Source organism: Cucurbita maxima, unplaced genomic scaffold (assembly GCF_002738345.1).
Source record: "Cucurbita maxima cultivar Rimu unplaced genomic scaffold, Cmax_1.0 Cma_Scf00023, whole genome shotgun sequence".
Lineage (NCBI taxonomy): Eukaryota > Viridiplantae > Streptophyta > Magnoliopsida > Cucurbitales > Cucurbitaceae > Cucurbita > Cucurbita maxima.
The window spans coordinates 927802-954496 of record NW_019272039.1 but is presented as its reverse complement, the minus strand read 5'-3'; the positions used below and the strand labels follow the sequence as shown (position 1 = coordinate 954496).

General features: G+C 37.6%; 6 protein-coding genes and 1 pseudogene across 11 annotated transcripts; 4 read left to right on the top strand and 3 right to left on the bottom strand.

Moving 5' to 3' along the window:
* Positions 1 to 701: 701 nt before the first annotated feature.
* LOC111496827 (apoptosis inhibitor 5-like protein API5) lies at positions 702 to 8418 on the top strand. Its single transcript, XM_023147354.1, has 16 exons — positions 702 to 1031; positions 1132 to 1293; positions 1557 to 1656; positions 1780 to 1845; positions 2156 to 2253; positions 2346 to 2420; positions 2560 to 2709; positions 3571 to 3636; positions 3733 to 3798; positions 5087 to 5197; positions 6155 to 6244; positions 6373 to 6479; positions 7337 to 7451; positions 7541 to 7606; positions 7699 to 7802; positions 7900 to 8418. The coding sequence occupies exons 1-16, from the start codon at positions 945 to 947 to the stop codon at positions 8090 to 8092; spliced, it is 1656 nt and encodes a 551-aa protein (XP_023003122.1). The 5' UTR covers positions 702 to 944; the 3' UTR covers positions 8093 to 8418.
* A 131-nt stretch (positions 8419 to 8549) lies between these two features.
* Positions 8550 to 9449, bottom strand: LOC111497515 (E3 ubiquitin-protein ligase ATL41-like). Its single transcript, XM_023148342.1, has one exon. The coding sequence runs from the start codon at positions 9398 to 9400 to the stop codon at positions 8678 to 8680; it is 723 nt and encodes a 240-aa protein (XP_023004110.1). The 5' UTR covers positions 9401 to 9449; the 3' UTR covers positions 8550 to 8677.
* Positions 9450 to 10547: 1098 nt separating this feature from the next.
* On the top strand, positions 10548 to 13709 carry LOC111497513 (protein IQ-DOMAIN 1). Of its 6 annotated transcripts, XM_023148338.1 has the most exons (8): positions 10548 to 10655; positions 10774 to 10803; positions 10979 to 11213; positions 11709 to 11797; positions 11978 to 12127; positions 12372 to 12599; positions 12855 to 12968; positions 13061 to 13709. In XM_023148338.1, exons 4-8 carry the CDS (start codon positions 11723 to 11725, stop codon positions 13430 to 13432), a joined length of 939 nt encoding a protein of 312 aa, XP_023004106.1. In that variant the 5' UTR covers positions 10548 to 10655; positions 10774 to 10803; positions 10979 to 11213; positions 11709 to 11722; the 3' UTR covers positions 13433 to 13709. The 6 variants fall into 6 exon arrangements, with proteins under 6 accessions (XP_023004106.1, XP_023004103.1, XP_023004102.1 ...); XM_023148335.1 differs by having other exon boundaries at positions 10549 to 10655; positions 10774 to 11213; XM_023148337.1 differs by lacking the exon at positions 10548 to 10655 and having other exon boundaries at positions 10685 to 10803; positions 10979 to 11080.
* Positions 13710 to 13874: 165 nt separating this feature from the next.
* Positions 13875 to 15956, top strand: LOC111497514 (nudix hydrolase 15, mitochondrial-like). Its single transcript, XM_023148340.1, has 4 exons — positions 13875 to 14471; positions 14681 to 14823; positions 15392 to 15511; positions 15624 to 15956. The coding sequence occupies exons 1-4, from the start codon at positions 14111 to 14113 to the stop codon at positions 15846 to 15848; spliced, it is 849 nt and encodes a 282-aa protein (XP_023004108.1). The 5' UTR covers positions 13875 to 14110; the 3' UTR covers positions 15849 to 15956.
* A 294-nt stretch (positions 15957 to 16250) lies between these two features.
* On the bottom strand, positions 16251 to 18395 carry LOC111497511 (annotated as a pseudogene).
* A 2999-nt stretch (positions 18396 to 21394) lies between these two features.
* LOC111497510 (pyruvate decarboxylase 1-like) lies at positions 21395 to 24111 on the top strand. The gene is made up of 7 exons (XM_023148331.1): positions 21395 to 22144; positions 22230 to 22393; positions 22509 to 23070; positions 23157 to 23245; positions 23324 to 23441; positions 23543 to 23731; positions 23817 to 24111. Exons 1-7 carry the CDS (start codon positions 21668 to 21670, stop codon positions 23985 to 23987), a joined length of 1770 nt encoding a protein of 589 aa, XP_023004099.1. The 5' UTR covers positions 21395 to 21667; the 3' UTR covers positions 23988 to 24111.
* A 27-nt stretch (positions 24112 to 24138) lies between these two features.
* Positions 24139 to 26247, bottom strand: LOC111497509 (pentatricopeptide repeat-containing protein At4g21065-like). Its single transcript, XM_023148330.1, has one exon. It carries the CDS (start codon positions 26132 to 26134, stop codon positions 24230 to 24232), a length of 1905 nt encoding a protein of 634 aa, XP_023004098.1. The 5' UTR covers positions 26135 to 26247; the 3' UTR covers positions 24139 to 24229.
* Between the last annotated feature and the right edge of the window lie 448 nt (positions 26248 to 26695).

The following is a 26695-nucleotide window of genomic DNA, read 5'->3' as shown; positions in this document are numbered from 1 at the left end:
CGTCAATTTCTTATCTTCATAGCATTGCCAATAATTTCAACACTAAATAGATGTAGTATATGCTTTTTATTTCCTCTCTCTAATCATATTAGTTGTTTGTATGATTCTATTCAAATCCCTGATTTGTACTTATGGTTTATGCATTTATTTTGTTGCCACTCTTGGTGTATCATAAATATATTTTGTTTGCTTAATTTTAGCGCCAATATTGGCCTCTGTATATCCTTTTCAGTGGGGAGGAGGAACTCAAGTAACTCCCATATATTAAATGAACATTATTCTCGATAATAATATGATATTGTCCAATTTGAGCATAAGCTCTCCGGTGGGACTTTCATTATCCAACACCCACTTCACCATGTCTTATTATGTGGGAGATCACCCAATCCTTCTATTTCGACCATGCCCATGTTATGATTTATGTTTTGATATTCATTTTTTTTATTTTTTTTATCAAATACTTAGGGAAGGAAGAAGTTGTTACAATTAATTTGAAGTGAACAGAGACGGAAATAATTCTCCTACTTTTTTTTAATTAAATTTTATTTATTTCTTCAGAGAGAATGAGAAATATTATTTTTAGTCTCTTAATTAATATCCAAATTGTTGAGGATAATGTTATAAAACTCCTCGACACCGCGTTTATAAAAATGGAAACTTTAGAGGTCAAAACGGTGTGTTTTAGAGGGAAGGAGACGCCGTCGTTTAAGTAAGCCGCTACTGAGTATGAGCAGATCAAAGATGTCTCGGACACGGACAGCCCTTTTCCCTGGCTTTTCTCTCAACCCTTCAAAACTCCGAGGCCAACTCTTTCACTTAACCCTTCGAAGCTCTCTGGTTCTTCTTCCCTAAGCTCCTTCTCACACTTTCACTGCCCCATTTCTGCAACTACAAGTTTCCTGCCATTTGTCATTCCGCAGTTTCAGTTTCCAGAGTTAGCGCCAATGAGTGAGCCCTCCGAAGATGTCCAACACATCGAGAATCTCTATGAGTTCAGCGAGCGTCTCAACAAAGCCGAGGACAAGTCCCAGGTCTTCTGCTCATTTTCACTTTCCTTCTCCTTCTTTAAGAAACTTGAATATGCGGGGCGGGTCTTGATTTTGGGAGTAACTCTCTTGGCCTTTGTTACAGCATGTGAAAGATTATCAAGGGATTATAGATGCGGCGAAAACGAGTACCAAAGCCAAGCAATTGGCCGCTCAACTCATTCCTAGGTTCTTCAAGTTTTTTCCCACCCTTTCTGGTCCTGCCATCGACGCCCATATTGATCTGATTGAAGAAGAGGAGCTGGCGGTTCGTATATTTTGGACTTCCCAATCCATTTTACTTATCCTTTCTAGCTGCTAAACTTTGTCGAAGAAAGAAGTCATAGAAACAAGGGAATTTAATAGCTTATAATTTCTAGACTTTGTCTGCTTGATTGGTTATTAGGCGTTTCTAGGGCAGTTCTCCGCTCTCGTCGTAATGAATTTTCTATACATTTCTTGAGCTGGTTTTGTTAGGTGCTTTATCGACGTTCTATTTATAAGGTTTCTTCTATTTACATGACTATGCAGATACGAGTTCAGGCAATTCGAGGACTTCCTCTTTTCTGCAAGGATACACCAGAAAATATAGGCAAAATTGTTGACATTCTTGTTCAAATTCTTGCATCGGGTAAATTATTGTTCAGTTCTAAAAGATGTAGTCTTATTTAATTTGTTCGAAAGAAAAAAAAAAAAAAAAAACTATAGTCTTATCCAATCGGAAATTTGATTTTAGCAATCTTTAATGCTTTAGAGGAATTTGTGGAGCGCGATGCTGTCCATAGAGCTCTAATGGCTCTCTTGAGGCAGGATGTTAAAGGTATGTTCTAAATACTAGGATCTGATTTTCATTCTTTTTAGAGTACATGAACATTCGTACACAGTTTAACCTTTGATCAACTATACTATAAGCTAGACCGATGATCTTAGTTTTCAGTAGCACTATTGTGAATTTTCTTCTTCTGTGTATAAAACGGTGGATTAATGAAGTCTCTGCCTTTTTTCCTTTTTGGATGGGAACTTATGTTCCCTCGTATTAAACTTTTCAAATTAATCGTGAATTAATTACCTAACTCTCTTTTGTTTCATCAATGCACTTATAATCTCATTGTATGTATGTGATGTTGCAGCTTCATTGTCAGCCTTGTTTAAGCATATTGGAAGTGTTGATGAACCAACTACAGATGAAGTTATTCGTGAGAAGGTCCTAAGCTTTATTAGAGATAAGGTTCGGTAGAGATATGAGCAGTGTCATTTGCAGCTATATTTGTTATTATTTCGTACTTGTTAGTGGATCCCAATCTTCCTTTTTATTTTTAGGTTTTTCCAGCTAAAACTGAACTCTTGAAGCCCCAAGAGGAAATGGAGAGACACATAACAGATTTGATAAAAAAGGTAAACTTGATAAAATGCTTAGTCTATTTAATGCTTTTTTATTCCTTTGGCTGTTAATCCATTCTGAGTTATAAAGCTCAGGTTTGATTTTATTACTGTACTAGAGGATGAGCAAGTAATGTAATTCCGCTTATTTCAGAGTTTAGAAGATGTGACTGGAGCCGAGTTTAGAATGTTTATGGACTTCTTAAAAAGTTTGGGGATATTTGGAGAAAAAGCCCCACCAGAGAGATTGAAGGAACTTATTGGAATCATTGAAGGGCAAGCTGATTTAGATTCTCAGTTCAATGTGAGTAGCTATTGCTTATACTAACATTTTCATAGTTGCGAATTATTAATTGCAAACTAAATATATAGTGATGCATTCCGATTTCTTTGCATTTTCATCCTGCGTCACTCTGTAATAAAATCTTTTCCAACTATCATGTGTGCCTAATGCATTGATTTGTTGCATTTATAGATTTTTTTTTTTTAATTTTTTTTTTTAATATTGATTCCTAAATTTAGTAGCAGTACAACTTGTGGAATATGTGACATTATTTATGTTTTCCATCCTATGCTTAAACATTCTGGTAGGAGTTTTCTTGTTGAGGATGTGTTTAGACAATGCCATACACCCTATGTATAAAGTGATGTTCAGTTTTAATTCGTTCAGATTGTAAAAACAGATGGTTTCGATAGCGAAGTAGAGGTGAAATAGTTTTAGTTTGATCAGTATCCTTCTTTTGGAAACTTGAAAAGGGTGTGACTTTTCAATTACCAGTTCTGTTTTAGGAAGCTTTATGAATCTTGAGTGTGAAGTTTCACAACCATGAGACTATTGCAATATTTATTAGATTAATTTCATTTTGGATGGGAAACAATTTCGTTGATGATAATTGTGTTTAGGACTGAAGTGCGAAGCATGTTTCTATTTAAAATATTAGAATAGGAACATGATCTTTTTCTTGCAAATGCTTTGGGTACGCTACAGTATTTAGTGATTTTGCTTTGTCTGAGTTAAAATATTATCTTGCTGGCCACTATCTTGTTACTGAGTTAGTATCAACATTATTCTTTTTGATATTGGGAATCAAAATTTTTCCTCGTCCTTTTCATTTTAATTATCCTTCCTATTTGTTACATTCCATCAAGTGGCGTTTTAATGCAGGTTTCAGATGCAGATCATATTGATAGGTTGATATCATGCCTTTTTATGGCTGTTCCTTTTGTTGTGGTATGTACATTTTTTACCTTTTATATAAGTGAGCGATGATTTCACCATGTTCCCAAATATTTTTGTGAGACCGCTTACCTCTCATGCAATACACAGAGGGGTGCGTCAAGTTGCAAGTTCCTCAGCTATTTGGACAAGCATGTTATTCCAGTTTTAGAGAAGGTAAATAATAATTTCGGTACTTCTCTCTCATTAAAATCTACTTTTTTATAGTAAAAAAAACAACCATCTAAAATCCAGGTCTGGTTTATTAGGCAATAATATTTTATTTTAAGTCCCCTTCCTTATGTTTCTAGTTTTGGCATATGGTCGTTTTTATTTGACTATGCACCATGATTGGCCTAGTGATTATTGCGACTAGTGAAAATGTGAATGAGATTAAAAGAAATTGGTTCAAACCATGGGGACCATCTTCTTAGGATTTAAGATCTTATGAGCTTCTATGTCAACCAAAGTAATACCTCTAGGAAGAAGGTGGTTGTCAAATTTTTTAAAAATATGTCAATGAATACTGTTTTAGAACTGTACGTACAAATTTAATTTTTTCATCACGACTCTATTGGCTGAGGTAAGAACACTTGCTGCTTTGTGGATTTGAAGATTGGACGAAATGAAATTTAACACTCTGCTCTATCAAAAAAAAGGTTTTTCTTTCTTGATATGTTTGCATTCGGGCATATTGCAAGGTTTTGGTGACCATGTGAAAAAAGTTATCAGGATGGGATGGCAATTATATTTTAGGTTTAAAATATATTTTTCCCCTAATGATATTTAGAAATACTTGCATACGTTTCATATTTCTTTGTGATTTTCATTTGCAGGCAAGAAAGAGTTTTTGAACCAACATGTTCTGTTACTTATTGGTTTTTTTGTCCATCTAACCATTCTTCTTTTTCAGAAAAACTAAACAAAATAAGAAACAGCGAGATGACGTAGCTTTTTTTTCAAAGATAAAAAAATAAACCTTTTTTCCCTGCACATTTACTAGTGTAAGTATGTAGTACTCTTTAATATTATTTTGCATTGGACCTTTTAACACAGTTGTCGGTTTATAAATAAAAAATACAAATACATGAAGAATAAAGAACTGAGAAAACAATCTTTAAAAGACATAACTGTTCCATCTTTCTTCTCAAGAATGCAGAATAATCGATGCTGGTATTCTATGGCACTGAGTTTATTTATATATTTGAGCAGGTGCACTGAGTAATTTATAAATATACATAAATTTATATTTTCCGAATAATTTTTTAACTATATACTCTTAAACAAAAAATAGAACATTTCTTTTCCTTCGAAAGGAAATGTCTTATTTCAATTCAATGGCTGCCTTCCTATTTATAAGAAATCTCCACCATGCAATCTTATTCCTTACTGAAGTTGGTGTCCTGTTAATTAACCCAATACCGGAAATTTGATCTTCTAATCTTTTGTGCTTTCTGCTTTTCAGCTGCCTGAGGAACGCAAGCTGGATTTGCTTAAAGCGCTTGCAGAATTTTCACCATACACCACACCTCAAGATTCACGTCAATTTCTTCCATCCATTGTTCAACTATTGAAGGTTGATCCGCACTCCCCTCTTTTTTAACAATGATTGTAGAGGACATGTGAGCATACGTTTGGAGTGGACTAGGGATCATTGTTTTCGTAAAGTGTGCCTCTATAGAAAGCCCAGTTAATGGTACTTTGCTTTAAATAGTCGGTTGCCCTCCTGAGGTATGCTCTGTCCCATGGTGCACCTCAGTATTCAATTTTTTTAACAAATAAATTAAATAAAATTTTCAAAAACCTTATTTCCGCTAACAATTTCCATACAAAAGGTATAATTTCTTAAATATTTCATTATCATACTATGAACAATATCATTTTGTTTTTCATATTTAAGCACTTAACGCTCAATCCTAGAAGAACTCTGCACTTCAGTACTCTCATGCTCTAAAAAGCTGTGTGAGATATAATGTCTCCTATGGTATTTTTTTTTTTTAAGAAACAAATTCACTGATGGTATGAAATTACAAATAGGGGCAAAGCCCCTATCCAAGTGAGTTACTTAAAACCTTTCATTTGAATAAGAGATTTAAAAAAAGAAAAAGAAAAAGAAAACAAAACTATAGAATGAAAAAAAATAAAAACAAAATAGAGCTATCTTGGAAGATTTTAATCCCTTCCAGTAGAAACCTCTTATGAAATTCATCTAGGGAACCTTTTTCTCCCTATGGATTGTCAATAACAAGTACTTTAATAAATTGTCCTTTCCTGCGTTGTGGGGCTACCTGGGATGTATTTTTGTGATCCTCAAGCCTTTCAAGTCATCCCTTTTAGTCCGCTATATCTTTCTTTTCAATGTAACATTGCACTGTATCCTTTATATATTTAAATGCATGGGATACGGCAGTCTGTATACAGGAATTCATATATGTTTTGTGGACGAAAAATTTGGACTGTCTTTATGTTCTTACCTAATATCAGTTTGTTTGAAAAAATATTTTGCTAAAGCTGTGGACTTTTTTATTTACAGAAGTATATGCCTGGGAGAAAGACAGGAGAAGAGATGAACTTTACTTATGTTGAGTGCTTGTTATACACGTTTCATCATTTGGCTCACAAGGTTAGATATGTGTGTGTGTTGTCGTAGAAAATAGTATTATTTTCCCCTGTACTAGTCAGCTAATTATTATGGCTAAATCTTAAGCAAATCATTGGTGTCGCATTCTTATGCTATCTTTGTACTTTTAGGTCCCCAATGCCACAAATAGCTTATGTGGTTACAAGATTGTTACCGGCCAGCCTTCAGATAGATTGGGGGAGGACTTCTCCGATAATTACAAGGATTTTACAGAAAGGTATTCTATTTTTTGAGAACTTTATAATTTTTGCTTAAATGCCGTTCTTTCTTAAAGGAAAAAAAAAAAAAAAAAAAAAAAAATTGACGATGAAATGAACTAAACTAATTTAGTTAGTGTGTATTTCCTTCAAAATTTTCTTTCTACCTCTTAATTCCCAACCACTCTCTTCATTATGTAACCATCTCGTGTCTCCATTTTGCAATTCTACTGAGATAAATTTTTAATATGAAGTTAATTGAAATTTTCTGATACCTTTGAACTTCTAAAAATATTAGTAATGGAAAGAAAAAATGGTGTTAACTTTAGGGACCAAATGATATATTTAGCCTCATTTTCTCAGTGACGATCATGAGATGCTTAATATTGAAAACACAATTCCATCGGTAAATTTATTACATAAGTTTGAGTTGTTTGATAGAAACAAGGCTGTACACACTGAGATGCATATAATTCATTCCTATGCATAAGTCAACCATAGATTACAAATTTACAGAATTCAGACGTACTAAGGAGATTCCTTGGGTCTCTGGAAATCAAGGCTAAAGTTTTCGGATTACTGTCCTGCTCTCCGAAGTTGATTGTGGGCATCTCATGCATGCCAATTCTCTTGAATAATGTTTTTTAAGTTGTACTGAAACTGGAAATAATCATTTAAATCCTTTCTTCCACTTTCGTTTCAGTTATTGATCTGATTGTTTTGTCATTGAGTAGTCAGCAGGGTGTTTGATTTACAGTCTTTTTCATCTTTGACGCCCTGGTTGAACCTCCCCCCTCCGCGTCCCACTATCTATGTTTCTCTTCGGCTTGATGGTTGATCAATTTTCTTCTTAATAATGTCCTATTTGACACTACAGGTTAACTAATATCGAGGAGTTGACTAGAGCTACCATAAAGAAATTAACTCAAGGGATGGATGAACACAACAAGGCAATGGCAGCAGCCAAGTCGGATGAAGCAAAAAGTAACGTTGTGAGTGCTCCTCTCACTCATTAGACCCGTGGTTTTTCAATTCTCTTTGCCACAAGCATGTGATCGTTCTACTTCTTCTTTTTCTGTAGAAAACCCAACAGCAAAATGCCAAAACTGGCCTGCGAACCTGCAATAATATTTTAGCAATGGCAAAGGTGAGAGAGGACAGTTGTGGTTCCCAACTTTGTTTGTGGTATATTTTATATTCGATCCATCTAAACGGATCTTTATTTTTAAACTTTTTCAGCCCTTGCACGCGAAGGCACCCTCGTTTATTGGGGATAACAGCATCAACCTATCTTGGAAGGAAGTAACAAAATCTCCCGTGTCCACTACCACTTCTGCTGCTGGGTAAGTTAGTCATGTCGCTTAGTCTTAGAGACTTTTGGAAGATGAGCTTTCTGTGTTTGATATAACGTTTCACTAAAATATGGGACTGTGTGTACAGAGGAAAACGGCCTGCTATTGCAGCTAATGGATCAAACAATATACCATCAAAGAAAGGTCGTGGATCTGGTGGTTTACAAAACCAGCTTGTTAATAGGGCACTGGAAGGGCTATCTTACGGGGGGCGCGGAGGGATGAGGGGTGGCCGAGGAAGAGGTTGGGGTGGACGGGGAAGAGGTAGAGGTTACCGTTAAAGTTTTGTGTGCAGCTAAATAGTCGGAAAACATGGGAGATTCACGCTGAGAAGAAGGTTCACTGACATCTGCTGAATAAGTTTTGATATGGAGTTCATATGCGGATGAGTTTGCAGATACATGGTGTAAAATGCTAACGATTGAAGTCTATAAAGATTGTAAAACAAGATTAGATTGGTTTCAGGCTTTCGGTCATTCCTTCACTATTTAGTGACAGAAACAGCGAGATGCTACCTACTATTATTTGCTCACTGTAATGTATTTTAATCACAACCGACTTTTACTTTAGGATGATTAATGCTTAAATTCAACATTTATTTTCATCTCTCTCCAAACTTAACGCGTTAGTTCAGAATTCAGTTTACTGCTTCTATAGATCAAGGCAGAGTGTCCTTAGCTGAGCGTTATAGCACATAAGCCTTGTGAACTTAAAGAATAAGGAAAATTTAGAAAAATATTTGATCGAAACACCCAGTTATTGCAACAATATTTCATTACCCAAAAAGCAAAGACAGCGGCAGTGATGATTTAATAAATTATCTGTACAGTGAGCTAAATCTTTATGCGCATACACAAAATTTAAAATCATTGCCTTTCTAAATCTGCAGATCGAACTGATCCTTCTCCACAACTGTGAACCCTTAACGATCTCTCCCTCTCTCTACTCATTATTCTTCTAAACGAGCTCAGCCGAGAACTTGATTGCTCCTCCGTCAGCGGCGGAGCTGTCGGCTGAACTCCCTGAGACCTCTGTCTGCTTATCGTCCTTCTAAAGGAGCTAATCATAGAGCTGGATTGCTCCTCTGCCAACGGCGGAGCCGTTGGAACCTCACCATTCTCGGCTGACGGAACTATCGGCTCCACCGCTGTTCGGCAGACAGGACAGGTTGTATTGGAAAAAAGCCACATATCGATGCACCCCACATGGAATACGTGCTTGCAATTGGGGAGAATCCTGACGCTGGCTTTCTCTTCGATGTTGCTCAAGCAAATCGAGCACTCTACAATTTCGCCGTGATGATCGGCTTGCTTGTGGATAGATTCCGGCAGAACTCTAGCTATAAAGACAGGGTCCAGGCCGGCCTTAGGCAGCGGCGCCGCCGTGTGATTCTCTCGATCGACTCGTGAAATCTGCTGGTCGAGACTAATTAATCCGGCTTCTCGTCGGCGCCGTCGGAGATATCTGAGGTAAAAGTGGAGGAAGAGGATGAACATAACCACGACGAATAGACTGAAGATTGCAGAGACCATGATCTTATGGCGGGCTCCGTACTTCCGGAAAGTACGATAGTCGTGGTCGGAACCCATGATTGAATCAACTGGGGAGCTGTAAGAACGGTTAGTGTTTTGGTTTTAATTGCACACACAAATATATATTTTAGAACTCGCAAGATCTTTGAAATTGAATTACAAAGAGGGAAAACTCATTATTATTATTATTATTATTATTATTTCTTTCGAAAAATATGACTTCTAGTCTTTCATAGTTGTTTTCAATATTTGACTTTATTAATTTTTAATAAAGATATTAAATTTCGTACAAAATTGTTTTGGTCCCTCCCTCGCTATTTATTCAAGAATTTAATTACTTTATTTATGTTTGTCACGCAACTATTAATAACGTGTATGCTGGTATAACCGTACACTTGTTGATTACCTAAATGAATTAAAATTAGATAAGGAAATAAATGAATTAATTCATTAAAATCTATTTCATAATTAAAATATCAAATTAAACTAAACCCATTAAACTTTATTTTTGCTAAAAGTGCAAAAACAATTTTAGAATTTTATAAATTACCATTAATGCCTTCAGTTCAAAACAAATTTAATTAATTATTTTAAAAAATCAGGAGACTATAAAGTTGAGTACCGTAAATTATAAGATGTTACAAATTTCCATTCGTGTCTCAAGTTCAAAATGTTATAACTTACTGTACTAAGCTTTAATAAACATAGGTGCATTTAAATAAGAGAAATAATTTTAAAATATATATATATATATATTCTTAGTTATAATAATAAAATTAATTCAAAATTGAGGGGCGGAAAATATGTTTGGTATTATTAGCGACAGGTCGGAAAATAAAATGGCCAACGCCAAGCAAAATGTTGACTTTTAAGCATAGTTGGAAATTGGGAACTTAATTAAGGGGGAGAGACAAGAAATTATTCTTATATAAAAAATAATAATGTAGGGATTTGTTAGTCATACGAATTGATTAAAATTTAGAAGTATTATATTTTTTCATTAATTTGGTGACAATATTAGAAAGCGGAATGGAAGAGAGATTTCAAACTTCGTGATGGAATCGGAAGAAAAAACAAAGAAATTGATGCCTTCGTTCATTAATTATTGGGTCAGATTTTTCAATTTTCAAAAAAAAAAAAAAAGAAGAAGATTTTCAAAACAGTAATTGATTGATCAGGAAGAGAAAAAGAGAAATAAAGATGGAGACGACGAGGGGCGACAAGATTTGCGTAATGTACAGATGTCGAAAAGGAGTGGCCAGGAAATACCAATTTTGTTACCATTCTGCTTAGCTCAATAATTCATTCTACGGTTGGTTCAATTTCGACAATTCCCATCTGAAATTTTCATTCATTCATCTCTTTCTTCACTCCCTTTTCTTTTTTCATTTCGATTTTCGATCAAAGCGTTCGTTCCCATGTCGCTGTAGGAGGAAGCCACCAACCAGTTAATGAGCACCGTATGATCTTCGTTCTTATGAGCTGTTGCGTTGGTTGAGCCTCTGATTGAGGGCAGGAAGATTTGTTTAAGGGTGTTCATTTTTTGTTGGGTTTTAAAAACTATTTTGGGAGAAAAAAAGGGTGGTGATGGGCCATGACTAATCCACATTGCAACAACCACTTTTATTCTCTCAGGGATTGCCTTCATCTTTACTACTACGACTTCAGAAAGCTGGACCAGTTGTCTACTTCCTTCTCTTTCAAAATTGGAGTGCCTATGCTTATGCATTAGACCAGGTTTAGAACGGTTTCTTCATTGGTTCCCTCTCCACCCTTTTCTCGGTATATCTATTCTTCACCTGCATTTCTTTCCGTTTACTATTACCCCCGTTTCTGTGTTGCTGTTTTGAGACATGGGATTTTGAAATCGGTAAGAAATAGTAGATCTGGAACACTTCGAAGCTTGTTCATGCTGAAGTTCCTTAGCTTAGAGAGCTTGTTATGTTCTGTGATTCTTTTTGGGATTTCCCCTCTCTTCCCTGGTGATGATGATGTCTGTGATTATGGAACATATAATCTTCTTTTCAATGAAATGGCGTGATCTTGAGCCACTGTTTTCATAAACTAGTTGCTATGATCTGAGATTGTTGATTTTGAAATGTGGTATAATTGATTGGCAGATGTTCATTGGGTACCATCTTATCTTGGTTTCTTTCCTGTGTTGTTAATTTCAAGTTCAATTCAATGTTTTCTGTGGATCTGTATTGGAAGTTTCTTTTGCGTAAACCCAGTAATTCTATGGTCAGATAAGAAAAACTTAAGGGGGAGACCTAATACTGAAATATTATTGAAGCAGACTAGGGTTAGCCAACGCTTGCTTATTAATGATATTAATGGCGTTTGACTAACGTGAAACTGTTTCTAGGTTGTATAGCGAGCATGGGTTCTGGAGACTGGTTTAAGACAGTAATTCGCTTAAGGAAAGTAAAAACCAGCAGTTCAAAACATCCTAAGGTATGCTCTTGCAATTTCTTTTGGTTAGATTGTGGCTATTTTTGTTTTTTTTTTTTGGTACAAACTATGATCCTTGGCTCCTCAGAAAGAAAAGGAGGGGAAATAAAATGGAGAAGTTTCAATCTTCTCTTCATCAGTTCTTGTTAGTTTTCTACTCTGATATGGAAATCATCATCTCAGGAGAAATCAAATGCTTTGAAATCGAATAATCTGGAAAAAGATTCCTCGAAGGTTAAAAAGAGTGGTACCAATGGGAGCAACAAGTCTCTTGGGATGCCAATTGAAGACGTAGCTGCAGTTCGGATTCAGACTGCATATCGAGCTTATCGTGTGAGTTCCTATTTCTATACGACCTTCTTCCCTCTGAAATATAGCTTCATGATGGGTTTATTGATGTCACATGCCCCTTTTGTTGCTTACCCATCTGCTCTTTACACATCATATTTATCATACCTATATTTCATAACCAGGATTGATGAGACATTCTAACTTTTAGGTACTCATATAGTGGCAGCATTTTGTTATTCTTATGTGCACATAGCTGTTAATGTTGCTATATTTTGACCTATTATAGGCCAGGAAAATTTTACGTCGCTTGAAAGGAGCTGTGAGACTGCAGAATCTGACTCAAGGCCACTCTGTTAGAAGGCATGCTACATCTACAATAAGTTATCTTCATTCATGGAGCAATATACAGGCTCAAATTAGGGCTCGTCGAATGTGTATGGTGACTGAAGGACGCCTCAAACAAAAGAGATTGGAGAATCAACGAAAACTTGAGACTAAACTTCATGATATTGAGGTCAGTCCATTGCTTCTCCTGTGTGCTAAGTTCTCCTCATGGTTATTAAAGTCTTACTAACCCAAACATCTGACTCTGTTTTGTGATTCTTGTTTCCTTCATGTTGTTTCTGCTGCTTAGTTGTAAGAGATTGAGGGTCTATTAAGTTCAATCGTTTATAAAGGAACTTTAGAACTATACCAATTATGAAGCTTGAATGTTACTTTTTTTTGGGCATATCAGTCCTGTTAATGCAGTAGTTTGAATGGATTGCAGGTAGAGTGGTGTGGCGGTGCAGACACCATGGAGGAGATTCTTTCAAGGGTACACGAGAGAGAAGAAGCAGCTGTTAAGCGTGAACGTGCTATGGCATATGCATTCTCACATCAGGTATGCCAATCACTCAAAACGTTAACTATTTTATACATCATGATGCCCCCTCATCTCCATTGGTCATTTCACAAATCCTCTAAAACTTTCAGTGGAGAGCAAACTCCAGTGAGATGTATGGACTGGGTAAAGATGAACTTGGTAAAGCTGATTGGGGTTGGAGCTGGAAAGAACGATGGATTGCTGCTCGTCCATGGGAGAGCCGCGTACCATCTAAGTTAGTTACTCCAAAGAAATCGACAATGAGACAATCAAGCAAAGTCGGTAAGAAAAGCTCTCCATCCCCAAAAGCAAGAGTTTTGGTTAAACCTCCTTCCCCTAATGGAAAATCAACTCCAAAGGCTCGAAGGTTGTCGTATCCAGCAACCGAAAAAACCGAGAAACTGGCTACAGAAGAGAAGGGCATCAAGAAAAGCGTTGAAGATGATGAAGCAAACACTAAGAGCGAAGAAACAACTTCCTAATCGATGCCATTTATAGAATACAAAAGGTGTTCATATTTTCATGGAAGAAAGTCAATAAAGATGTAGAAGCCATTTGTTTTCTGTATGTCATTTGATGATGTTCATTGATGGAGTGGTGTGAGGTAATGTATTATTGGCATGCAGACTGACCCCATGCCATTATTTTCTTACATTTTCTTTCCTGTTTCTTGTTATGTATATATTTGAAAGAAAAAGAAAACAGTGAGTATTACATAAGTTATAATGTATATGAACAGTGTTCATGATTTTGAAATTATGTAATCTAATCTCCAATGATATGTGGGTTTTACGAGTTACGATGATGCTTCAACTCAAAAGTTATGGTCTGTTCCTGACCATATTACAACACCTGTCGTCCTCCTTCGGGACTCATGTTCGTTGAGATGAAATATCTATCCATGGTAGGTACTTCAACGTGTCACGTTGACAGTGGCGAGTTTTAAAGTCATTTTAGTACACAATTATAATAAACTCCTCTCGAGCGAGAAGTAACGCTTGTGAGTTTCGTAGTTCCGTCTTCCAATCCCAGCGCCCAGAACCAAACTCCTTTTCGTTCCAACCAATGCCTAATGCTTGCTAAAAGCCCCACCAGCTATTGTTGGTAATGAAACGGGCTGCCTCATTTATTGATGAAGAAATCGGTGAGGCTTTAAATTCATGATTTCAATATTGAGAAGGCTATCGAAACCATCCCTCTACATTACACAGATCCCAAAACTCATGGAATCTTCGTCGGGCTCTTCTGGGTGCTCAAGAAGGCTAGACGCTTTGGCACAGCAACTCCGCCTTTACAAGCCGCCGCCATTGTGGGATGACATAGATGAGCCAAGCAGTGAGGAGAGCAATGGAAAGGTTGTTTCTCAAGTGGGCTTCCCCGAATCGGCCACCCCAATTTCCCGAGACCCAGAGAGATTCAGACCCAAGAAAGCGGCTGTGTTGATCTGCCTTTTTGAAGGGAAGGATGGCGATCTTCGGGTCATTCTCACCAAGCGATCCACGAGGTTGTCTACTCACTCAGGTCAGTGCAGTTCGATTGAATCGAAGAGATAAAATTAATCTGGGAAAGAGAACACAAAAACGAAAATTTGAATTTAACCTTTTCCTTTTCCGAAAATGGAAAAGGATTCGTACCTCTATTTGACTATATATATCAAATCAATCTGAACCCTGTTTCAATTTACCTTTATTAGCCGTTAAGTGATCAATTGGGGGCGAACTTGTGTGCAGGTGAAATTGCATTGCCTGGAGGAAAAGCAGAGGAAGGAGATGAAGACGATGGGGCGACTGCGACGAGAGAAGCGGAGGAGGAAATTGGTTTGGATCCTTCGCTTGTAAATGTTGTTTCTGTTCTTGAGCCATTCTTGTCTAAGGTTTGTGCTCTCGCTCCCCCCCTCAAAATTTCTGGACTTGCGATGATAAGTATTCGATCGATCATTGAAACTCCCTACTAGGGTGTAGAACGGACTCATTTCTGATCATAGGAAACAATAGGTTAATATTTTAAGATCAAATTAACGAAGAATACAGCGTCGAAATTTCAACTTTTGGCGCCTTAATGCACGAAACGATCCTGCTTCAAGGGTTCTTGTGAAAATTCTCTCTTTCAAAGTGCAGATTTTAAGGGAAACTCGTGCTAATCCTCAACGCCTTATCTTGGGGGCTTGATGGGTAGAAAAAGAAAGAGGATGTAGGGCATGGCCGAAGGTTTATGCTGGTAAATTAGGGTTTTCTGATTATCAGAGTTTGGTTTCATGGGAACTCCAAGATGTTTCCTTTTTCTTATTGAGGCAATAAGTCGTAGAGACTAAAATTTTGTTGCTTTCAGTTTCAAATGCTTTCTTCGAATAGGTACACCCTATATTTTGGACTATAAGAACACTCCTAGTTTTGAGTGCAGCAAGAAGCATTTGCTGATGATCTGTTCTGTTTTCTTTGCAGCATCTCCTAAGAGTGGTTCCTGTTATAGGCCTTATGACTGACAGAAATGCATTCATTCCCAGACCAAATCCTGCTGAAGTGGAAGAAGTATTTGACGCTCCACTTGATATGTTCATTAAGGTAACTCTTTTTGGTGGAGAATTTTAAAAAAAATATAACTATTTTCTGTTCTTGATCTTGAACCCTTCATTCGATTGCCAATGGCAATGTTGTCTTAAAACATTTGATGCAGGATGAAAATCGGAGATCAGAGGAAAGAGAGTGGATGGGATGCAAATACCTTGTTCATTTCTTTGACTATGAAACCGGGAATAAGAAGTATGTGATATGGGGTTTAACTGCCGGGATCTTGATAAGGGCTGCATCAATAGTACTCCAGAGTTCACCACCTTTTCTGGAGCAAAACCCTATCTTCAAGGTTCCAAGGGTTGCATCCAAAGATACAATTATGTCTTAAATTTGAGATTTTATTGTTCAACTGTGGTGTCGAAGTTGGACCTCAACTGAACTAAGATTTTGATGTTAATGTTTGATATGAATAAAAGGTAGAAGATTCCAAAGATTATTGCACTCATTTGGATGCTTTTCAATTAGGAACCAAAAATAAAATTTCAGAATAGAGGAAGCCAGCAGTATCATGTGCTGAGAAAGTTACCTTTGAGAGTGAATGCTCTCTGCTACCCTACATATGCTATCAATGGACATATATTCTTCAACTTGACCTTTTCTTGAGGCCAATACATAGACTGCCATTCGTTTTACTGCTGAATTGAAACGGAAACACTCAAATGATTGATAGGGTGCATGAAGTTCTAGATAATATAATTGGACCTCGTTTTACAGCAGTAGAGATCGTAGATTTCTCCAGATAATAAGAATTACCCTTGTATTGGATATCTTTAAAATTCTTCTCATATTTAATGGAGAAGGGAAACTCTTCAATAAGCACTTACAAAAAGAGTTGCAGAGACAAGGCCATTTGTATAACCTTTCTCAGCTAAATACCTCATAAAATTTCTCAATGACAAGTAAAACCAGAATCAATAGATTCCAATGGATCTTTTCTAAGACGATGTCTTAAGCAGTTGGGAATGACAGTAGCTACATCCTCTGCACCAACTTTATCCCTTCCCTTTAGAGCTGCAAGAGCCTTTGCATTTGCAGCTCTATTTGTCACTATGTCTCCTCTCAATCAATCCATCGACGTTCAACTCGGCACAAACCTTGGAGATTTTCACCTTCAGATCATGACCTATCTGCACAGAGGAAAGTGAAGTTCTAGCCGATGAAATTTGTTGCTGTAACTTCTCTTGCTCCGCGTTGAAAGATTCACGGAACTCTTTGGGATTCTGGTCAAACCGGGCCTTCTCCTCTACAATCTTCACTCTCAACTCTGCATCCCTTACAGTACCTACTTGTGCATGCATTCCAAACCGATCGAGAAGCTGTGGCCTAAGCTCCCCTTCTTCTGGATTTCCTGAACCAATTAAAATGAATCGGGCAGGATGGGAAATGGATATACCTTCTCTCTCAACTGTGTTCCAACCAGAAGCAGCAGAATCTAGTAGGACATCAACCAAATGATCATCCAAAAGATTTACCTCATCTACATAGAGAATACCTCTGTTCGCTTTGGCAAGAAGGCCAGGCTCAAATGCTTTCACACCTTCAGTAAGTGCCTTTTCAATGTCAATAGTCCCCACAGACCCTATCTTCAGTAGCACCCAATGGCAGATCAACCATATTGATTTTGGTCATCACCACTGAAAGTTCCTCTCCTTTCCCCAGACTTTCCCTCACTTCAATACCCATTGATTCAGGGTCCTCAGGATCAGAATTGTAGGGATCCCCAAATACAACTCTGATTTCAGGGAGCAAATCAACCATGGACCTAACAGTGGTGGATTTTCCTGTTCCTCTATCACCCATTATCATGACGCCTCCTATTTTCGGGTCAATAACGTTCAGAAGAAGGCATAGTTTCATCTCATCCTGCCCAACTATAGCAGCAAATGGATAAACAGGCCTCTGACTCTCTTTTGAGAGATTCGCAGCCTGAAAAATTACGAATAATATTATATACTCATCTAATCTTGAAACAACCCCAATGATTTCTACATTCATTTTCTCACCACTAAATTTTTTGCCTTCTTTATTCCTTCTAAAGAAACTATTAAAGAATTGTTTAAACTAACATCCTTCTAGTTCATTGACCAGTAAAGATGTTGTAGGAGTAAAGACCTTAACAAACATTTTCCCCGACTATAAGCAAAGTTCAAGAAACTGTAAAGCCAGTCGGAAAGGCTTAAAATGGCACATCATCAATTCTATTTGGTTTACAGTTAGTTTACCAGAGCCAGACGGCATCCCATATACATTGTGGAGTGCAACATACCTGCTCGACAGTGTTTATTTCAGCCGCAACATTACATTGAACCTGAGGCCCTTCCTTCTTCCCCTGAATCCTAATACTCCCAAAAGACTTCTTCCCATTGCCATGAGCTGCAAAATTACCATCTGCTTACACATAAACGGTTCGATGAAAATTGCTGAAATTCAAGATTTGCGTCACCAGAATTTCAAATATTAGGCTTCAAGAGACGAGTAAAAGAAACTAAAAATGAGTTCGGAGCCCTCAAAGACGCAGTGAGAAAGACGACAATCAGGAGAGAAGAAAAAATAAAGGGGAAATTGAAAAGAGTGCAGGTTGGTTAATTTCCATGGAAATGTACCTGGAGTTAGGGCTAGATGAGGGACGAAATGCGTGGGGGAGTAGAGAAGAGAGTGATCGAGAAGCCAAGATCGCGGTTGAGGAAGATATTCCGAGAGCGAACGCCATGGGCGAGTTCTAGTGTGGGTGCGGATCACCGGAGATTCGTTCCAAACTTTGATAATGGTTTGTTAGGTTGCGGATAAGAGAGGATAGATTGCAGTCCTAAGTTCTCTGCGTATTGCTTCTTCATCGTCTCCCTTCCAAGCCTACTCCAAAGTCACCACCTTCAGATTATTGTTCATTTTTCTTAAAAAAAAAAAAAAAAAAATTAAAATATGTTTACACTAAAATAATATTTTCAACAGAAAAACATTTTGAAATAATTTTTTAAATTAAGCTTCTGCTACAGTAATAAAAATATTTTTTAACGAAAACATGTACAAAATTTTAGAAGTTTGAATAATATCATTGAATTAAAAAAGAAAAATAAAATGAGATCACGCATCACCATGGTTGGAATGTATTACTTTTAATTTCATAAATTGTGTGAGAGTCAAATGGTCGATTTCACTCCAACATTTTGTGAAGATTAGAGGGGATCGGAATAAATTCTAGCCACAAACGTTTTTGTCGGAAGACTATAAATACCCACAATATGTAATGTAAAAATCATATTCGTGGACGAATATTCAGATCTCAAATTCAATTTTGCCAGTTTCAATGAATTGTGGGGTAGAATTGCATGCTAGCCATTTAATCAAGTCTTGATCGAATTCGACGGTGGAGTGACTTAATTTAGAACAATGTTTCCAAATTTTGCTTCTACACCTTTTCGATTGAGAGGTAATCTAATTCTAGCGTTATCTCTGTCGATTCGAATTTTGTAATTTTGTATAAACAGGTGTTAATTACTTTTATTCAAAGAACCAAGAGTTGGTTGAGAATTAGGGTTGTTTTTAGTGAGTCTCAAAAGGAAAACTAAAGAGACAATATTTGTTAGTGGTGGACTTGGACTCTTACAAGGCACGAGAGTGATAGTCTTGTCTGTTTTATTTTTCAAATGCTTCATATAAATGGAATGAGTGAGGTGTACGATTCTACCCAAGTGGAGATTGGAATGGAGAGTGGTCAAGTTAGGAGCAATGAGTTTGAGGCCCCTTCTTCTTTAAACCTCATCCAATATCTACATTTCCTTTTCCTCTTCAAAGCTTCCAGCCACGGCATTAGTTTTTGTTTTAAATGCAACTCATGATCGACAAACTCTCGACCTAAAAACATGTATAGAAAATTATAATCTCCCACTAAAATCTATAACACTACTGTGTGTAAGTTGGATAAAAGTTAGATTCTCCATTGACCAGTAGGACCCAAAAGAAATTAATTAATAAAAAATTAAGCCAACTATTTGTCGATCCAAAACAAAATAGGTTGTAGCTAGATACACGAATCAAATGATCGCTCAGTCCTTCGTCATTATCATCCAATTTGGAAATTGAAAAAAATATTTTAAAGTAAAAGAATTAGATTGGAAAGAGGTAGGGGCAGAGTCAATAAAGGTGGTATTAAATCCATGCAAGAGGACGAGCCGTAAATTCTTTAAGTTCAACCAATGAATTCATTAGGGAAATAAAAAGGCACATTATGATTAGATTAAGACAAGATGGGCTTGGCGACTATAAAAACCCGCCACATCTCGACCCTATACGTCGCTTCAAACTACTTCCTCAAATTCAAACAAACAAATGGCCAAGTTTATGTTTTGGGTCTGCCTCATCGTCTTGGCCGCACACTCTTTTGCGGGCTCCGAATCTCGTCCACTTTTTGGTTTACACTCAGAACCAAACTTTCCGGCTAACTCATACCGGCCAGCGCTGTTGGGTTCCAAGGACAACTTCCACATTGGGTTGGTTGCCGCCGAAGGCTCAGAAGGCATTCATCAACGTCAAGTGGCGCGTCGGTCGCCGGGAGGCCCTGATCCCCACCACCACTAATCTTCTCCCACGTATGTCAGAACGTGGCGCTTGAAGCCGGAGAAAGCTAAGAGTTACGGTTTAAGCATGTACTAAAAGAGTTTTGAGAAAGACAACAGCCACGATGAATAATTTGTACTGTTCTTGACAGTAATGGAAAGTTTTTTTCTTTTTTTTAACATGATACTGATACTCATACTTCGAGAACGCTTGTGGTTTTGTTATGGGCTTCTTTAAAGTGTCTTATTCCAATAAAAATGTATTTTTTACTTATAAATTCATGATCATCTTATGAATTAACAAGGTAGAATTTCCTCCCAATGGAATGTACATTTTCCCTTATTTTTAATATCATAAGAACAGCAAACGACAAAAGCAATTAATGATCCAATATGTATGGTCTATAAAAGAGTACGTTGAGATACTCTTTATGGTAGCACTTTAAAACAAGGCAGTCAAATATGATATCACACCCACCTCTAGGCTTTTGCTTCATTACAAAAAGGTGTTAAAGCAGCCGCCACTGAGTTAAAAATTAATACAGAAACGATGAATGCAAAGCACCATACAAGGAAGAAGACAAGCCAAGCCAAGCCGCCTTCTTGGCTTTGTGGTTAGTCAAGATTTTGAATCAATTTGTTCCAAATCAACTTTTTGTGTCTATTATGATCAAAATGATCAGATTTTGGAGAATCAAATAAGATAATGGAAGGGTGTCGTGTAGTTTAAAAGGGTTATGAGTCCAAAGATTTGCATGGAAAGTGTTCTTAGTTGAGTAGGTTTTCCACATTTAAAAATAGAAAAAAAAAAATCATTCTAATATTGCATGGAATTAGGTGACGTAGCAAATATGGAATGATTTGCCCTTAGTGCTATGACGTAGCAATTTAGGTGACTTAATAAAGTTGTTTCATTTTATATGGCAATTTAGGTAACGTGAGTTTGAGCTATTACAAATGATATCAGAGCAGACATCGAACAGTGTGCTAGCTAACTATTTGAGGTTCGAGTTTCTACATTTACCTCGTGTTCAGTTTCTATATTTCTACACAGCTCATAATTGGTTTCTATATTCACCTCATACTCGATGTCTCGTGCATTATGTACGTTCTCGTATATTGTATACAAGTTTTATGCATCATTTACACTTGAATGAAGTCGATTCATAGTGTCAGTGTTGTGCATTGATAATGATAGCAAGAGATTATAATCATTAGTTTGAGAAAAATAACGGCTGTACTTGGTCTCAGTCTTCAAATTTAGATCATCCAAAGAAAACAAAACAAAAACTCATAGATTGTATTTTCAACGTGCTCCACATTAGCCACAGATTTTTGTGTGTCGGAACCGTCGAAACCAGAGCCACAGCGCTGACAAACAAGTTGGGACTTCTAAAAGAATCCACCGTTTGCCAAGTGCCTGCCTTTTTTGTACACGATGACAAATGGAGTTCACTTAAGAAACTCACAATTGTTCCAACGCCCATAGTCTCAAGCTTTCCCCATTCTCTAACAATTCTATAATAAGATCCCCAAAACCCACAAAAACAGTAGCCTCAAAATCGAATCTTTTAACCTCTGATTTTCGTTACGCATGGAATCTGCTACTTCAATTGCCTCTGCACCTCATCCCACTTCAATTCTACTGCCAGTGGCTCCCAATGCACCAAGCGGCACGGCAGGTAGTCATCTCGCTCGGCGCCTAGTCGAGATCGGAGTCAAAGATGTGTTCTTTGTTCCTGGGGATTTCAATCTGACCCTTTTGGATCACTTGATCTCTGACCCTGAACTCAACTTGATCGGCTGCTGCAATGAACTCAACGCTGGCTACGCTGCCGATGGCTATGCTCGAGCCAAGGGCGTGGGTGCATGTGTGGTCACTTTTACCGTTGGTGGGCTTAGCGTGTTGAACGCTATTGCTGGTGCATACAGGGAAAATTTGCCTGTGATTTGCCTTGTGGGTGGCCCAAATTCCAACGATTATGGCACTAACAGGATCTTGCATCACACCATTGGGCTTCCTGATTTCACCCAAGAGCTTCAATGCTTTCAAACAGTCACCTGTTACCAGGTAACTTCCAGATTCAAGGGTGTTAATTGAAAATATGCTTAATGGGGTGTTTTTCAATTTGGTTTATGAAGTGGTAATGTGGCAGGCGATTGTGAATGATTTGAGTGATGCGCATGAGTTGATAGACACTGCGATTTCGACTGCTTTAAAGGAGAGCAAACCAGTTTACATCAACATAAGTTGCAATCTTCCTGGAGTCCCTCATCCTACTTTTACTGCAGATCCAGTTCACTTCTTTCTTGCTCCAAAGTATGATAAATTTTCTTCAATTATCGTCCCTTCCCTTTGAATGTGCCATATCAAACCTAATCATTTGTTATAGTTTGATGGTTAACGTTACTTGAGTTGAATGCCATATTTCTAGAGTAAGCAACCAATTGGGGTTGGAAGCAGCAGTTGAAGCAACTGCAAATTTTCTCAACAACGCAGTGAAGCCGGTGATTGTTGGCGGTCCCAAGTTAAGAGTGGCAAAGGCACAACGGGCGTTCGTCGAGCTGGCCGATGCAAGCGGATATCCGATCGCCCTTATGCCGTCGGGGAAAGGGTTGGTGCCGGAGCACCATCCACAGTTTATTGGGACATATTGGGGTGCTGTGAGCACCAGTTTTTGTGGGGAGATAGTTGAATCAGCCGATGCTTATGTGTTTGTTGGCCCTGTTTTCAATGATTACAGCTCTGTTGGGTACTCTCTACTTGTGAAAAAAGAGAAGGCTGTGATTGTGAATGTGAACCGTGTGACCATCGGTAATGGCCCATCCTTTGGCTGCGTTTTCATGGCTGATTTTCTAAATGCATTGGCCAAAATATTGAAGAAAAACCCCACTGCTCTTGAGAATCATCGCCGAATATATGTTCCTCCTTGTATCCCTCCCAACTATGCAAAGGACGAACCTTTACGAGTCAATGTTCTCTTCAAGCATATTCAGGTTTACCATATGAATCTTTAACAGTATAAAAGTTTCCAATTTCTTGACGATGGTGTTTTTCCTTTTTCTTTCTTACTTTCCAATAGAATATGTTGTCCGGTGACACTGCGGTAATTGCTGAAATTGGTGATTCATGGTTCAACTGTCAGAAGCTTCGTCTTCCTGAGAATTGCGGGTCAGCTTGGTTTTTTTTGTGTTTTTTAAAGCTTTTTTCAGTTGCAGAGTTGTAATTCTTTTGTGTGGCTCTGTTCAGCTATGAATTCCAAATGCAATATGGTTCTGTTGGATGGTCAGTAAGTGCCACTTTGGGATATGCTCAGGCCAATAAAGATAAGCGTATAATCGCCTGTATTGGTGATGGGAGTTTCCAGGTTTGCTATTAGCTCGATGGTTGAGTTTGATCTGATAACTCAAAATTAAGAACTCGAACTGCGTATAGACTCTTACAAATCATAAACTCATGAACTTTCAGGTGACGGCTCAAGATATTTCAACAATGATTAAATGTGGGCAAAGGACCATCATCTTCCTCATCAACAATGGAGGATATACCATAGAAGTAGAGATTCACGATGGTCCATACAATGTTATCAAGAACTGGAACTACACTGGAGTGGTGGATGCCATTCACAATGGTGAAGGAAAATGCTGGACGGCCAAGGTTAGCCCAAAGTTTTAAATCACTCCTAAACAACTCATCACGATTCATCCTTATTTAGTAATTCAACTTTTGCTCAAATCAATAGGTACAAACAGAGGAAGAACTAATAGAAGCAATTGCGACCGCGAATGACGAACACAAAGAATCATTGTGTTTCATCGAAGTTCTAGTGCACAAAGATGACACGAGCAAAGAGCTACTAGAATGGGGGTCTCGTGTGGCCTCTGCTAACAGTCGCCCTCCAAATCCTCAATAACCGACTGTTAGAGTGACATCAAAAAGAGAATAAAATAGCAGAGTTTTTCATTCATTTTATGTTGTATGCTAAAATGGAGAGCTGCTCTTCTCTTTTGGACATATTGTAAATGCTTGGGTTATGTGATTTTCCAGTCGGAAAATGCAGGTTTCATTGTCTAGAATAGCATATCATTCAATTTGCTCAAAAATGGTGAGAGACAAATAATTTAATTCGAACTTGGATGGGCTAAACCATATCTTTCACCAATAATCTAGACAAGAACAACTACCATTCTTAAAATGGTGAAATCTACTGCCATCTCTAACAATTATTTCTCTTTCAAATACTCGAGAAATGATCTTACTTACCTCATGGCAATCGCCACAAACTCTTAAATTCTTGATAATACGAATACAGTCACCAACTTGAGTCACCAGCAACCCAAAAGCAATTGCCAACCTTTCACTATGCTCTTTAATGGCAGTTTCTTTTTCTTCTTCCTCTATGTCATGCAGTACTGATGAAACGTTTGCTGAGTATCCCGCTGCTGCTATTCGTACTCCAATTGTCTCCAACATCTTGTAGATCTCTGTACATCGTTCATGTTCCTTATCTCCTGCCACAAATCGGTGAACTCTTCCTCCTGCTTCAATCAAGCTCCACCCTGCAATTTTGTTGGAGTTTCTGTCAGCCATTAGTCTCCTAATCTTGCTTACGTCTTCCCATTTTCTTAGTCTGGCATAGATACCCGCTAACTGGACATAATGCCCATTGTGAGTGGGATCCATTTGAATCAACTTGTTCCCAATCTCTTCACCCAGTTCTATAAATCCGTGAACCTTGCATGAACCAAGCACCGTTGTCCACAACACAGGGTCCGGAGGAGCAGGCATCCTGTTAATCATTTCAACAGCATCATAAACGAACCCAGCACGGCTGAAGAGATCAACCATGCAACCATAGTGTTCCATCTCTGGTATAATCTTATATGTGTCCGTCATTAGCTTAAAAAAACGTCTTCCCTCGCTGACTAAACCAGCTCTGCTACACGCGTTCAAGACTCCAATGAATGTCACGTTGACTGGGTAGAAACCCTGTGTTAGAAACTTTTCAAATAATGCAAGCGCTTCTTGGCCAAGGCCATGCGATGCTAAACCACAAATCATAACATTCCAAGTCCATTTATCTTTCTGGGGCATTCGGTCGAACAAGAATTTTGACTCATCAATACAACCGCACTTAGCATACATGTCAACTAGTGCTGTACCAAGAGAAGCAGTCATTGAGAATTTCAAGGAGTCCGCAATGGAATGGATCATTTTTCCATACTCAAGCATACCCAATTGGGATGCTGCTGCGAGCATGGACACCAATATTGCCTCATTCGGCCTCATTTTTTGCTCCCTCATTTCATTAAAGCAGTCTAACGCCTTCTCCAATTGCCCATTTTGAACACACCCAGATATCATCGCGCTCCATGAGATCACATCTTTCTCAGGCATTTCAACAAACAGCTTATCTGCAACATTGATCTGCCCAGCTCTAACACAACCAGCAATCATTGAATTCCAAGATACTATATCTCGACTACTAGGAACTTCATCAAATAGCTGCTTCGCACATTCAACTCTGCAATGAGTACAATACAAGTGAATCAACGCATTGCGAATGAATACGTCTTTAGCAAAACCAAGTTTTATGACATGGGTTTGAACTTGAATCCCTTCGCAGATAGCCAAAGCGTTACTGCAAGCTTGCAATACAAAGGTCAAAGTATGTTTATTAGGCGCCACAAGATTTCGGCGCATGTGTGAGTAAAGAGATATCGACTCGCAAGATAACTCCTCTTTTGCGCAGCACCGTATCATGTTATTGGTGGCAAAAACACTTGGATGAGAAATAGACTGATGAATTGAGAAGGCGTACTCATACGGCAGTGAAGAGGAAGAAACGGCAAGAAAAGCGAGGAGGTGACCCATGATGCGGCCATCATTAGCAAGGCCGAAGACGACACTACGAGCATGGGCTTGCTTAATTTGGCTAATCCCAGATATTGGGGGAAGAGAAGAAAGAGGAGGAGGTAAATGGGAAACGGTGGAGAAGACATGGAAATTCAATCTCTGTGTCGAAGTCCAGAAGATGAATTTAGGCTTACAGAGTAGCATAAAGGACGATGAGCCGTCACAAGTTCTCAAATTTAATTGGGTTCATCGATTGAATGGCATGGGTTTCCAAAAATTTGAACTTTTTCATTTCATTTCGGTTCCTCTTCTCTTTCTCTCTCCCATCTTTTTCCTCTTCAATACTTCTTTTTCCATCTTTATTTCTTCCTTCTTATTCTCTTTTCACTTTACAAAATTATTATTGAATTATAATAAATTAATAATAACTTATATATAATTTATTTCCACAAAAAAAAAATATAAAATAAATAAACTACTTATTTACTAAAATTATTAATTAATTAGTTAATTAGGAGTAGTTAGCTTATAAAATTTTGATTTTCCACTATAATTAACTAAATATTCTAGTGCATTATTTCATAAATAATTGATTTTGAATTTTATTATTATTTTATTAATAAATTATTACAATAATATAACATTTATAAGTATATCTCATTTAATATAATGTATTCCACCCTATTCAATATTTAATTTTTAAAATATAAATTATACAAAGTATTTATAATTAAAATAATTTATTTAATGATAATTATCCCGATT

What these genes read in the sequence shown, in the direction of transcription:
- LOC111496827 (XM_023147354.1), top strand. Translation starts at nt 945, where the DNA reads ATGAGTGAGCCCTCCGAAGATGTCCAACACATCGAGAATCTCTATGAG. An exon ending in CTTGAGGCAGGATGTTAAAG is followed by an intron (nt 1,846 to 2,155) that starts GTATGTTCTAAA and finishes GTGATGTTGCAG; the next exon opens with CTTCATTGTCAGCCTTGTTT. An exon ending in ACTACCACTTCTGCTGCTGG is followed by an intron (nt 7,803 to 7,899) that starts GTAAGTTAGTCA and finishes CTGTGTGTACAG; the next exon opens with AGGAAAACGGCCTGCTATTG.
- LOC111497515 (XM_023148342.1), bottom strand. Translation starts at nt 9,400, where the DNA reads ATGGGTTCCGACCACGACTATCGTACTTTCCGGAAGTACGGAGCCCGC.
- LOC111497513 (XM_023148338.1), top strand. Translation starts at nt 11,723, where the DNA reads ATGGGTTCTGGAGACTGGTTTAAGACAGTAATTCGCTTAAGGAAAGTA. An exon ending in CTAAACTTCATGATATTGAG is followed by an intron (nt 12,600 to 12,854) that starts GTCAGTCCATTG and finishes AATGGATTGCAG; the next exon opens with GTAGAGTGGTGTGGCGGTGC. An exon ending in CATATGCATTCTCACATCAG is followed by an intron (nt 12,969 to 13,060) that starts GTATGCCAATCA and finishes TAAAACTTTCAG; the next exon opens with TGGAGAGCAAACTCCAGTGA.
- LOC111497514 (XM_023148340.1), top strand. Translation starts at nt 14,111, where the DNA reads ATGATTTCAATATTGAGAAGGCTATCGAAACCATCCCTCTACATTACA. An exon ending in GAGGTTGTCTACTCACTCAG is followed by an intron (nt 14,472 to 14,680) that starts GTCAGTGCAGTT and finishes ACTTGTGTGCAG; the next exon opens with GTGAAATTGCATTGCCTGGA. An exon ending in CACTTGATATGTTCATTAAG is followed by an intron (nt 15,512 to 15,623) that starts GTAACTCTTTTT and finishes CATTTGATGCAG; the next exon opens with GATGAAAATCGGAGATCAGA.
- LOC111497510 (XM_023148331.1), top strand. Translation starts at nt 21,668, where the DNA reads ATGGAATCTGCTACTTCAATTGCCTCTGCACCTCATCCCACTTCAATT. An exon ending in CACTTCTTTCTTGCTCCAAA is followed by an intron (nt 22,394 to 22,508) that starts GTATGATAAATT and finishes CCATATTTCTAG; the next exon opens with AGTAAGCAACCAATTGGGGT. An exon ending in GAAAATGCTGGACGGCCAAG is followed by an intron (nt 23,732 to 23,816) that starts GTTAGCCCAAAG and finishes TCAAATCAATAG; the next exon opens with GTACAAACAGAGGAAGAACT.
- LOC111497509 (XM_023148330.1), bottom strand. Translation starts at nt 26,134, where the DNA reads ATGCTACTCTGTAAGCCTAAATTCATCTTCTGGACTTCGACACAGAGA.